The sequence below is a fragment of the Echinops telfairi genome, unplaced genomic scaffold, assembly GCF_000313985.2.
Source record: "Echinops telfairi isolate 266 unplaced genomic scaffold, ASM31398v2 ScPeMD7_5868;HRSCAF=6743_0, whole genome shotgun sequence".
NCBI lineage: Eukaryota > Metazoa > Chordata > Mammalia > Afrosoricida > Tenrecidae > Echinops > Echinops telfairi.
This window is the reverse complement of record NW_022109767.1, coordinates 789,134-801,812: the sequence shown is the minus strand read 5'-3', so window position 1 is coordinate 801,812 and position 12,679 is coordinate 789,134. Positions and strand designations below refer to the sequence as shown.

The following is a 12,679-nucleotide window of genomic DNA, read 5'->3' as shown; positions in this document are numbered from 1 at the left end:
CCTAGTTAGCTATTTTTTCACAGAAGAAAAAAGATGCTGTCTTATCCCATAAGATTCTATATGAGAAACCTTGTGTGGGGTCACAACGACTTTGATTTGACTCCATGATAGCTTGTTTGGTTTCCTTTTTCTGTGTATTTCTCTTCTACATTATAACCAAGCAGTAATTATGCTGGAGTATGTTTTATTTCCCCAATATATGAAGAAGCACAAAAGCCGGATAGGTTTCAGATTCCTTTGTTAATCTTAAATAGGAATATGGCTGGATAAAGCCCCATCACCCATGTATGGATCTCATTCCATTGCAAAATTAATAAGACACATCAAATATGTCAGAGTGGCACAGGAAACGGTCGTTATTCAGTCCGCAAGATGGCAGAAGACAGTAGCAAAATGTAACACATAACCTTCTTTAAGTCTGAGACCCACACAGACAATCCATATATCATGTGCAAGTTGTCTTATATAAATCACTATCTGCCATGCTTATAAGACCAACTCTATACTGAGTTGATTTAAAATGGCTAAGGACATTTCAAAGTGGGCAAGCATGCAGATAACATGAAGGAAAATGAGGGCAGTAGACGTTTAGTGGTAGAATTCTTATCTTTGTTCCTGGAGACCTGGGTTTGATTCCCAATCAATGCACTTCAAACTACCACCCATCTGCTGATGGTGGCTTGAGTGGCTCTCATGTTGAACAGAGGTCAGGGACACTCATGGGGCCTCCATGCCTCAGTGCCAAATAGGCAGCAGCTAACAAACACTGACAACATGACTTAGGTCACAATGGTCATTCCATTATAATGGGAGGTGTTATTATAATCATGAGGAATGCAAATGGAGAGCTCTCATCTACTTTAAAAGGAGTGGTACATATAATCATTACAATGCATAGCACTGGCTCAGTCTAAGGCATACTCTGACTTGACAATGAGCTGGAGAAGGACGAATGGAAAAGGGACATTGTGTAATGTTGGGTAATTCCACCAAGATGACCCAGCTTCTGAGTTGCAAAACCAAACCCCAAACCAAACCAGGTCAGTGTTTTTACAAGTCCGAATGGTGAATTAAAGCCATACACAAGATGCTGAATGACATAATAAAGAGCGTATTTTGGATTAGAAAGCTACAAGAAAAAAGAAAAAAAAAGAAAGCTACAAGAAGACAGACCCTATATATGAACTTAAGCTCACGGAAAGAATATTTCTTGAAAGCAATGAGGACTCAGATGAGAAGCGAGGTTGGGACAAGAACCAAGATTGCAGTTGGGGGGCAACCGGGGGCAGGGAGAGGGGCTACAGAAGAGAAAAAAAAATAGGAGAGATGAATTTAGCAAAAAATCAACAACCTTACTGATTGAGTGGTTTAGGTGGCAAAGAAAAGGAAGGAGTTAACATTTTTCCACCAACTTATTAAAGTGGTGGCAGTGTTAAGATGTCAGCTGGAAGGCTATCTTGTATTTGGAAGCTACTGTGAGAAGCTCAGTCCTAGTTCTAGGATGGTGTAGGTAGATGCAGAAGCAGATATGCAGACAAATTCACTGCCACTGAATCCATTCCAACTCCGAGGGACCTATAACGCACAGTAGAACTGCTTCCTAGAGACCCCTGGGCTACACATCTTCACAGGCGCAGACAGACTCACCTGTTCTCCAGAAGAGTGGCTACCAAGTTTGAACCATTACCAATGACTTCACCACCTACAACCCATGACTCCAGGCCACCCATCCAGTTATCCAGAAAATATCTGAAAATGCAGGATGGACGTTTAGGCAAGAGGAAAGACCTAACAGTCAACTTATGAACCCCTGAAGCTGAATGGGAAATTCCCATGGAGAAGGCCTACATTTAATTTTTTAAGAAATAGCTTTGTCTTTGGTGGTGATGCAGCAAACCAAATACAATGAGTCAAAGTGGATTCTTCAAAACATTAACAATACTCAAGGTTAAAAAAAAAAGAATACTCAAGGTTCATAAAAAGTGAAGAAACGTTCACAGTCAAGGTAAAAAATATTTCTAACAAGCTGGATCCTTGATTTATTCACCCACTTGAATTGTGCTTCTAATTTTTAATATTTTATTGGCTTTTATTAATGTTTGTGTGTCCATGGTGGTTGTGCTACCTGCAGCAACCAGTCACTTGGTGCTCTGTATCGGATCACCTTACCTCTTGGGCTGTGCACTGACTTTCCAGCATTCCTCTCTTTCCCAGTTCTTGTGAAACCAAGTGAGCCCATGTCTTCAAATAGGCACATAAATGAACAGCAATCATAGTTTATGGCATGAGGAACATAAAAATCAAAAAACTTTTCTACCATCAATCTGTACCTTACTCAACAACTGGCATATACTCTACTTTACTCAACAACTGGCATATACTCTAAACGTTATGCCCTTGCTCAAATAAGAAAGAGGTAATAAGTAAAAAACATCACTCTCTCCAAGGGACATAAATAAGCATATATAAAAACACGTATGTACATGCAGACTCACGTATACTCCTTCCTGGATTCTGGTATGTGCATACTTTGCCAGTTTATGTTTAAGTGTGACATTCCCTCTGTTCCCAAAATCTCTGGAACATTTTCACAGATCTCCCCTAGTGAAACTAATGAAAAACAAGGTCCCTGCCAAAAAAAAATATATATATATACATGTGTACACATATAATCCAAAGTGATCCACCTTGTTCTCTTTGTAACTTTTTAATTAGATGTCCTCAGGGAACAGCTAGGACAATTCAGGTCCCACTAACCTTCTGGCAGGCCATCAGTGATGGCATTTCTCTCTTTTCCCTAGAGATATGAACAATGCTTGACCCTCAAACTTTAACTCACTCCCCAGGTAACCACCAGAAGTCCCAAGGAGGCTCTTTCAGACAAAAGCAGCTATTGGGGAGGCAGAAAGGGCCTTTTCCCCTGGCATCATTTATTGATGTTCTTGTAGAGAAATCTGGCAAGAGCCTGTGTTATTTCTGTTCATTGGAAACAGATTTTCTGAGTAAAATAAAATGAGAAGCCTGCAATAGTTGTGGATACGCAAAGCCAAGAAGGTATAGAGCATGACAAGAGAGCAAGAACTTGCAGACACTACTGGAAGAGTTTATATTTTAAAGGAAAAGCAAGAAGTTCTATCTCTGACCTTTGAATCTCTCCCAGAGTCCCGGACTTTTGAAAAAAGCCGAGGGTGCTGCGATAACAACAGGAGGACGAAAACACGAAGAATTCAAGCTAGAGCCGTCTCGGTCCATCTAGGGAGAAAATTGGTGTGATTCCTGCACGGGAATTTTTAATTGTTTGCTTTCTTGAAATGTAACAAACACAATTCCGGGATTGAGCGGAGCCTAGGTGGCTGCCAAGCTGAAGACTGAGCAGGGAACCAATCAGCGCGCGGCGCCGCTGTCTATATATACACACACACTCCCGCCCAGCGGGCAGCTCAACTCAGAGACTTTTTTTTTTACTTAGGTTTCAAAACCTACGATCATGTCAGAAACTGCACCTGCCGCCCCTGCTACCTCTTCGCCTGCCGAGAAGACGCCGGTCAAGAAGAAGGCCCGTAAGTCTGCAGGTGCCGCCAAGCGCAAGGCATCCGGCCCCCCGGTGTCCGAGCTCATCACCCGGGCAGTGGGTGCCTCCAAGGAGCGCAGCGGCGTGTCCCTGGCCGCGCTCAAGAAGGCGCTGGCGGCCGCCGGCTACGACGTGGAGAAGAACAACAGCCGCATCAAGCTGGGCCTCAAGAGCCTGGTCAACAAGGGCACCCTGGTGCAGACCAAGGGCACCGGCGCCTCGGGCTCCTTCAAGCTCAACAAGAAGGCCGGCTCCGGGGAAGTCAAACCCAAAGCCAAGAAGACAGGCGCGGCCAAGGCCAAGAAGCCCGCCGCCGCCAAGAAGGTCAAGAAGGCGGCGGGGGCAGCCACCCCGAAGAAGAGCGCCAAGAAGACCCCCAAGAAGGCGAAGAAGCCCGCGGCTGCTGCTGGGGTCAAGAAAGTGGCCAAGAGCCCGAAGAAGGTGAAGGCTGCCAAGACCAAGAAGGCAGCCAAGAGCCCAGCTAAGGCCAAGGCGGCCAAGCCTAAGGCAGCTAAAGCCAAGGCGGCCAAGTCCAAGAAAACAGCCCCCAAAAAGAAGTAAAGAGGCTGAGAAAACTTCAAAAGGCTCTTTTCAGAGCCACCCACTTGATCCTTAAAAGAGCTATCAGCACTGTGGGTTGGATGGAAAGGGTGAGCAAGAGGGCCCTAAGGTGGTAGTCATTTTACATACCCTTTCGTAGAAAACTGTATCTGCTCTGCAAACAGTTACAGGGTTCAACGTCAGCGCTCCTGCCGAAATGTGGGAAGGAAGCTGAGAATCTACTCCCCCTGGAGGTGGAAAACAGCTGATGTGCTTTTGGGGAATGGCAGTGTCGCTTTGGGCATAGATGGCATCCAGGTTTTGTAGGCTTTCACAATCCGGCAGCATCATGACGGCCGACCTCGGGAAGTGCAGATCTGTCTGAAAGTCCTGCGCGATCTCGCTCGCCAGTCTCTCCGACTGCAGTTTGCAGATCAGCAGCTGTCCTTTGCAGCGCCATGGTGGCAATGCAGTTCACGCTGTCTGGGTCCTGCGCGTGCCCAGCTGCTTGCTCAGCATTTTGCTGCTGATCGACTTGCAAGCTTTGGGCCATTACCAAACAAATTTAACTAATTTCCTTTTGTTGGTTTTTTTGGAACATAAGTTGCCCGAAAGTAATATGATTAAATAAGTCATTCCTTGATTGGCCCTAAGCTGCTCCACAGTGGCTTTCAGTGGGAATTATTGGTGTGGATTATAGGAGCCTTCACTCTCTCTTTTAACTGTTCACAGGCTTTTCCTCGCTTGTATTTTTTGAATGTCATTTGTTTACACTATCCATTGACTTCTCAGTAAACTAAATCTGAATTATTAGAACGTGTCTTATTTTAAATGTTGATGTCTGTACTAAGCTTTCTTACAGATTTTTGAAAAGACACGCGCTGGTATTTAATTAGCCAAAGGATTTTTTTAAAAATCATTTTGGGGTGGGGCTCTTAAAACTCTTAATAACAGTCCTTACATAAATTGTATCAAGCATATTTCGCCATATGTTGCCATCATTCTCTAAACATTTACTTTCTATTTGAGCCCTGGGTATCAGCTCCTCTTTTTTCCCTCCCTCCTCCTCTGCCCAAAGTTTTTAACTCTCAAATTTAAGTAGGCTAATGTCATCCACCTGTGATGTTTCCATAAACTTACTGTATATTTCAAACATTTTAAAACTTATTTTTCATGAACATTGTCTAAAAGCATTATCTTTATCTCTGAACTGATAACTTCACTTTTTATATTAAAATTGCCTTTAAAGTAAAATACAGCATCCTCACGAAAGCACTCCACTATTTTTGCAATTTCTGAGACTTTGTGAATTAGTTTTAAGAAAAAAATACTGTTGCCTTCAAAAGGCAACAGCAGGGATCAAAGGCATACTAAGGCCCCATGTTAAGTAGCTTTACTAAAGGCCATCTAAATTACAGAGGGTGTAGATGATTTAACTGTTTAACATTAGGATTAAAGCCACTTTGTAGCATTGCAAACCAGCTTGTGAAAGCTAATTTGCGTGCCTTGGAGATGCAAAGTAATTCTTTTCAGCAGGACATAACAGTATAAAGGCTTGATTGCTATGGAGATCATTGATTTGCATCCAAACTGTCCCACTCAGCTCTACTCTTTACACCTTGACTTTCTCCTCTCATGAATCAGTTTTGTAATAATGAACTGTTTCTCTAACACGAGCTGCTTGTACTCAGCTTCAGAGTACCAAGTGTTGATTTGAAAGGGGAAAAAAATCATTAATTTCTAAAAGATTGCAATCCATATCGATACCAGAAGACATGGTATAACTACTTTTGGGTTTCAGACTGTAAAACTTCGGTATTAGAAAGTTTCCTGTTTCTCCCAATAAACAGCTGGTTTTAAACTGCTGACATTAAGATAAAATGTCCAGGACAAAACTATTTTGCCACCAGAGCTGCCCAATTCTTGCTAACTTGCTGAACTTATGTATGAATGTTAGGACGGGAGACATGGCTTTAGTCAGTTAATACTGACACAATTCTGAGTGGATCAAGCGACTAATTAGATCATTGTCAATCAACTACCTTTGTAAGATTATGAAAGCCCTTTTAATGAATTATGTAGTGGCTCTGAAAAGAGCCTTTGGAGTAGCGACAGAAACCTCAATGGCATAAACCTTCATTTATTCAATTTATTTGCCCTTGGCCTTGTGGTGGCTCTCGGTCTTCTTGGGCAGCAGCACGGCCTGGATGTTGGGCAGGACGCCGCCCTGCGCGATGGTGACCTTGCCCAGCAGCTTGTTGAGCTCCTCGTCGTTGCGGATGGCCAGCTGCAGGTGGCGCGGGATGATGCGCGTCTTCTTGTTGTCGCGGGCCGCGTTGCCCGCCAGCTCCAGGATCTCGGCTGTCAGGTACTCCAGCACGGCCGCCAGGTACACGGGCGCGCCGGCCCCGACCCGCTCCGAGTAGTTCCCCTTCCGGAGCAGGCGGTGCACGCGGCCCACCGGGAACTGGAGCCCGGCGCGAGACGACCGCGTCTTAGCCTTGGCGCGAGCCTTACCTCCCTGATTTCCGCGTCCAGACATCTTAAGCTTCAGTAGCAGAGCAAGCTAGAAATGAGAAAAGTATATGCGTCCTTACCCCAAACAGGGAACTATTATACTAGGAAACGGAATTGTAAATCACGCGTTTTGATTGGGTAATACAAGCAGCAACAAATCAACCAATTAAAAAGAGGATTCAAAGTTACCTACTTTGCATAACATCCTACACGTAAGACTAATTAACCAATCAAACTTTTAGGTTTCGTATTACCTCATTTGCATAGGAGCCCTACAAATATTATGCGTCTTCCCGGCACACGCATCTCCAGTGCAGCTTCTTTTAGAAGTTTGGTTTCAGTTCACCATGCCTGAGCCAGCCAAGTCGGCGCCGGCCCCGAAGAAGGGCTCCAAGAAGGCGGTGACCAAGGCGCAGAAGAAGGACGGCAAGAAGCGCAAGCGCAGCCGCAAGGAGAGCTACTCGGTGTACGTGTACAAGGTGCTGAAGCAGGTCCACCCCGACACGGGCATCTCGTCCAAGGCCATGGGCATCATGAACTCGTTCGTCAACGACATCTTCGAGCGCATCGCCGGCGAGGCGTCCCGCCTGGCGCATTACAACAAGCGCTCGACCATCACGTCCCGGGAGATCCAGACGGCCGTGCGCCTGCTGCTGCCCGGGGAGCTGGCCAAGCACGCCGTGTCCGAGGGCACCAAGGCCGTCACCAAGTACACTAGCTCCAAGTAAACTTCACTACGGTGCGTGACAATACTAGAGACCCAAAGGCTCTTCTCAGAGCCATCCACTTTATCAACTTAAAGAGTTGTGACTTGTATCGTTTTTGTAATAGGCAGGTTTTGCTTCACTTTCCAACTTGGGAATTTGGTTTGCTGCTTGTGTTAACTTAACTTGACAGCAGATGGAAGCCAAGCTTTCTATTGCAGCCTCAGGGAGGGAAGGGTGCACCTTTATTTCACTATGGAGTCGCTAAGAGTCAGGCTGAGACAGGTTAAAAAGGAGCACACTGAACCCACCATTTTTTGCACTGGCTCTAGAGCAATACTAGTTCATAGACCTTGTATTGTTTTGCGTAGTTAAGTTTGATTTTCTCTGGTCCTAAAAGTAAATACCTAAAAAGATTATATAGGCTTTAGGGCAGAGGATAATTTTTGTGAAAGTAACTGAAAAAAAGTCCCTATGGGGTGTTCCCTATCCAGAGCAAAATAGAGAAAACATTTTTTGTGTCTTATACTAGGGAGGAAAATGCCATCCAAATATGCCCAACTTTTACTTCCTAGCACCTACAAATATTTTTGGTTGCATGATAAAGGTGAATAGCATGGGAAGGTGGCATTGGGATTGCAAAATAGCTGGCCTTCAAATAGGGAAATTATCTTAGATTATTCCAACAGTTTCCATGTAATCATGCAAACACAGAACAGGAAAATAAGGAAATCTCCCTTGGAATCACTCCACTTCCTGGCAAGGGGTCCTTTGTGATGTTAGAGGGCCTCAGATAAGCCAGAGAAAAGGCCTCCTGAGGAGTTTGAAAAAGGGAGCCCAGGCCATTGCTTTGGCCCATAGGAGCTGGACAAGGCAAGGTAATTGAGTCCCCTAAGGACTCTGGAAAGGAGTGGTGTCAACATTCCTCTCTGAGGTTTAGCTCAGTGAGATTCGTGTGACTTCGGATCCTACTTCTGAATTGTACAATTATGCATATGTATTGTCTTAACCTTCTAAACTTGAGGTCGTGTCACACCAACAAAAGTAACACGTTTATAAATTGTTAAATTATTCAACAAAACAATTTACATTATACTACATTTGAATGTGCACATACTATTAAGAGGAAATTGTGCACATTCTTCCTAAATGCTTTTTTATCAGTGTTGTGATATCAATGTTTAATATCTGGAAATCTAATTCATGAGTCAGCACTTCCTGCACTCATATTATGACTTCTGATAACACAATGCATTTTTCCTTAAAAAAAAAAAACCTTACATTGTCTGTAAAGAATATTGCCAAATTTCGCTTCATTGTGTCCATCAAGAACTTCGTGGACTGCAAAATTATTTTTGTCATTACTACATTTGTTTTCTCACAAACATCAATAAAGTTTATTTTAATGAACTCATTTTATAACTAAGGCACAGAGGTTATCACAAATAAAGTTCATTAAAGAGGCAGAACTCAGATTGCAACCATTGTCTTTTGAAGTCTTTCAAATAAGCCTCAAATGGAACTCAGAATCACTCACCTATGGAGGCTAAGAAGTGTTTCATGGGTATGTGCTCTTCCCAGCATCCCCCCACCACTCCACCCCCACCCCCACCCCACCCCCACCCAGGCAGTATTGAGCTTGAGTGTCCTGAGTCAAGCAAAAAGGATGGCTTGTTGACTCTGGGGACGATCATACCACAAAGGCCTGTAGGTTGTCTTCAAATTCAACTCTCTTCCCCTTTCTGGAATGATAGTGATAAACCCCACCCAGACTGAAATCTCTGAGCACAGAGACAATGGAACATTTGTTAATCAATGTAGCTGATGTTGAAGTGGATCTATTCTAGAATACAGAGGACCCTAAATCTCAAATTCAATTTAAGAACATTTAGTGTCTTAGAAGGCTAAGCAAGACAGAAAAGCAAAGGCATTATCCAGATGAGGGAGATCACTCCAGGTCATGCACACCTTTGAGATGCTTGCTACCCATGGATTCTAAGGATTTATAGTGGGGAAGTTATCTAAAAATTAATTACTTTATTTAATTATTTTAATTGGGGGAGCTATTTAAATGGAGCATGGAACAAAGGAAACTCACAAATTCATGATTGGGGGCAGATCAATTTCACAGTTGCATGTGGGAATGGATCCATGATTGGGACTTGGGCATTACGTGACAACGAAGAGTTTACAAGATTAGCCTAGGGTCTTCCCACAAAAGTACTCAGGAGGTGACTCACTACTGGGAAGTCCCCAGTACTGGGATTTCCATCAAGGACACACCCAGGCAAGCCACTGAGGGAGACTGCCCCTCCCAAGGATAAAAGGAGAAGGCGTGGAAGTGATCCACTTTCTAAAGCATTCTGTCCGAGGGTAACTGATTCTGCCTGAGGGAATTCCGTGTAGGCTCAATCCAAATGAAAACTCTGCATTTGGATTTTGGCCTTTTAAGGTCCTCCACAACCGAATGCAGATGAGGTCCTCAACATTCAAGTGCTAATACAGATCAAACAATCAAAGCCTTTAAAATGCAAACGACCGATGGCCTTCAGGAGAGGGATTGGATTTTACCACTCTGACGGGAAAATAGAAAGGAATTACTTATTTTAACAAAGGTACAGTTTAATAAAGAGTAGCCAACATCACTGGTTTGAGTTCATTCCAACTCCTTGTGGACTTACAGCAACGCTATGAAGGTTAGGAGCTGCGTTTGGTTTGGTTTCTAAAGTTGCCAGTACATGTATTCCAACTCATGGCCAGACTACATCCCGCAGAGTAAGCGAGGCTCCACAGGCTCTCATGGCCATGACCTCTATTACAGGGAAACACCAAATTCAAATACATCTTTAGACACTCATTTATTGTTTTAAGTAGAACAAAGACCAAACAAAAGCAAAATTAATCAGGAGGAGGGAGACCAGCAGTATGAGGCCATAAAAATGGTATCCAAGGACTTAGTGCATGCATACCAATAATTTCCCCCTGAACTCATCTGTAATTACACCTACAATTGTGATGAATCCATCGGCCACCAATCATGATTTATGCACGTCCTATTGAAGTAGCCAAGCCAAATGGCACTAAGTCCTTGGATACCATTCCTTATTGCATGCATACCAATAATTTCCCCCTGAACTCATCTGTAATTACACCTACAATTGTGATGAATCCATCGGCCACCAATCATGATTTTTGCGCGTCCTATTGAAGTAGCCAAGCCAAATGGCACTAAGGATAGATAATTTGGTAAGATGGGTTCAGGACCCTCAGACCACCTTGGATCTGAGGAATGAAGGATTTACAGCTGAGAAATACAGTATCTCCCTAAGACGTCTTCAAATGGTACATTTTTCGGGTGAAAAATACCTTGGTTCCTGGCTTCGCACATGAAAGAATTCACGCTGTTTGTGACCCAAGTTGGTTTTTATAAAGGACAATGGAAGACGTTTCAGGTTTTACAGGCTCCAAAGAATACACGCTATTTGGGGGAAGCATGCCAAACCGTGCGGAAGCCTCGCTGGGGCCACAACTGAACATGGGCAGCCTCGTGGGCCTGCTCACCCACACGTGGTGAACTGTGGCCAGAGAGACCGCAGCACAGTAGAGCAGAAGCAGGAGCCAAACTGCACTGAGGGCAATTAGCCAAAAACAAGGCTGCAGAAATTGCTGGGACAGCAATTGAAATGTTTCCACAAGCTATTGATGCACCAGAAGCACTCATTGGTCTATGGCAGGAAATATGAACGACAGCTGACTGGAAGAGATGCATATTTGTACTCATTTCAAAGAATGCTCAACTTATAGCACACTATCATTGATATCACACGAAAGCAAAATGATGCTGAAGCTCCTCCACCAAGGGTGGCAGCATTAACAGAGAGCTGTCAGATGTTCAGGCCAGATTCAGAAGAGGTTATGGAAGAAGGGGTAGCATTGCCGATGTCAGATGGATCTTGGCTGAAAGCAGAGCACGGCAGCAAGAGGTTTACTTGTGTTTTATTGAATGATGCCAAGGCAGTTGACTCTGTGGATCACAACAAACCATGAATACCTTTACAAAGAAAGGGAATTCCAAAACACCTGACTGTGCTCATGCAGAACGTGGACGGTTGTGTGGAAAAACAAGGGAGTGCTGCATGCTTTACAACCAGGAAAGGTGCGAGTCAGGGTCGGATCCTCTCAGTGAATTTATGCAATTTGGACTCAGAGCAAATAACCAGAGAGGCTGGATTATAGGGATATAGAGATGGAGGTACCCCTCAAAGGGATGTGCCCACCCACTGGCGACAACATTGCCTGCTCGACCAGAGATCAATGGAACCCGGTGTTGAAGGTGACTTCCTCCCTGGATCACTGGCAAGCATAGGCTGGCTCTCCAGGCAAACCAGACATGGAACATTCATTGCGCTCCTTCCTTTGACATTCTGGATTCTAGTATGACTTTCAGTCCTAGTCTTATAGTGGCAAAGCATGGACTGCTAACTACAAGGTCAGCAGTTCAAAACCACCAACCACTCCAGTGGAGAAAGATGAGGCTCTCTACTTCTGTAAAGAGTTACCGTCTCAGAAACTCACAGGAGCAGTTCTACCCTGTCCTGTAAGTCTTATGGGTCGCTATGAGTCAGAATTGACTCGCTGGCTGGGAGGTTTGTGGGTTTGTTTTGTTTTGTTTTTGTTTGTTGTTTAAGAATATGATTCTTGAGCTTGTTGTTTGTTTAGTCCATGGTTCTATTTCACTTCCGACTCTACGAAATGTGCACCTCTACACGCTCTTGATTACAGGGAGATGTTGTAGAGGTTGCTCCCTCAGCCACTCTAAGAAGCGAGATTATGGCTTTTCCACAGGAAGCAAATGCCCGGTGCTCTAGTGGTTACAAGTTGGGCTACTAACCACAAAGTCAGAAGTTCCAAACCACCAGCTGTTCAGAGGCAAAACAATGAGGCTTTCTGCTCCCGTAAAGATGTACAGCTCTGTATACACACAAGGAGAGTTCTAGTCTGTCCTAGGGAGTCCCTATGAATTGAAATACACTCAATGGCAATCGGCTTGGGGGTAGGGTGAAGGTTGTTTGTTTGTTTGTTTTAGGGCTAGTCGATCCACTCACGCTTTTCACTCTGGTTCCCTGCTGGTTCTCTATACAAGAGCGCCACAACTACTCCTTATATTATAAACAAATGACACTAAACTTTACACACACCTACGGATAACCCGCCAACAAGAGAACTGCCAACCTTCCACCTCAACACACGAAGGACATCAAGGCTGTATCATTATAAAAAGTATAACTCACATTTTTAACTCATTTACAAGTTCATCAAGATGTTATCGATCCAAGATCCTGGAGAC

General features: G+C 44.1%; 5 protein-coding genes across 5 annotated transcripts in view; 4 read left to right on the top strand and 1 right to left on the bottom strand.

Annotated features, from left to right (window-relative positions):
* Positions 1–12,679, top strand: part of LOC101640403 (histone H2B type 1-N-like) — a 91,029-nt gene that overhangs the window by 19,807 nt on the left and 58,543 nt on the right. The window lies entirely within an intron of this gene.
* LOC101637994 (histone H3) overlaps positions 1–12,679 on the top strand; it is a 145,646-nt gene that overhangs the window by 116,394 nt on the left and 16,573 nt on the right. The gene's annotated exons all lie outside the window — the stretch shown is intronic.
* LOC101640094 (histone H1.4-like) lies at positions 3,488–4,132 on the top strand. Its single transcript, XM_004712492.1, has one exon. The coding sequence runs from the start codon at positions 3,488–3,490 to the stop codon at positions 4,130–4,132; it is 645 nt and encodes a 214-aa protein (XP_004712549.1).
* Positions 6,261–6,653, bottom strand: LOC101639777 (histone H2A type 1-D-like). The gene has a single exon (XM_004712491.2). The coding sequence runs from the start codon at positions 6,651–6,653 to the stop codon at positions 6,261–6,263; it is 393 nt and encodes a 130-aa protein (XP_004712548.1).
* Positions 6,976–7,356, top strand: LOC101639250 (histone H2B type 1-C/E/F/G/I). The gene has a single exon (XM_004712490.2). The coding sequence runs from the start codon at positions 6,976–6,978 to the stop codon at positions 7,354–7,356; it is 381 nt and encodes a 126-aa protein (XP_004712547.1).

What these genes read in the sequence shown, in the direction of transcription:
- LOC101639777 (XM_004712491.2), bottom strand. Translation starts at nt 6,653, where the DNA reads ATGTCTGGACGCGGAAATCAGGGAGGTAAGGCTCGCGCCAAGGCTAAG.
- LOC101639250 (XM_004712490.2), top strand. Translation starts at nt 6,976, where the DNA reads ATGCCTGAGCCAGCCAAGTCGGCGCCGGCCCCGAAGAAGGGCTCCAAG.
- LOC101640094 (XM_004712492.1), top strand. Translation starts at nt 3,488, where the DNA reads ATGTCAGAAACTGCACCTGCCGCCCCTGCTACCTCTTCGCCTGCCGAG.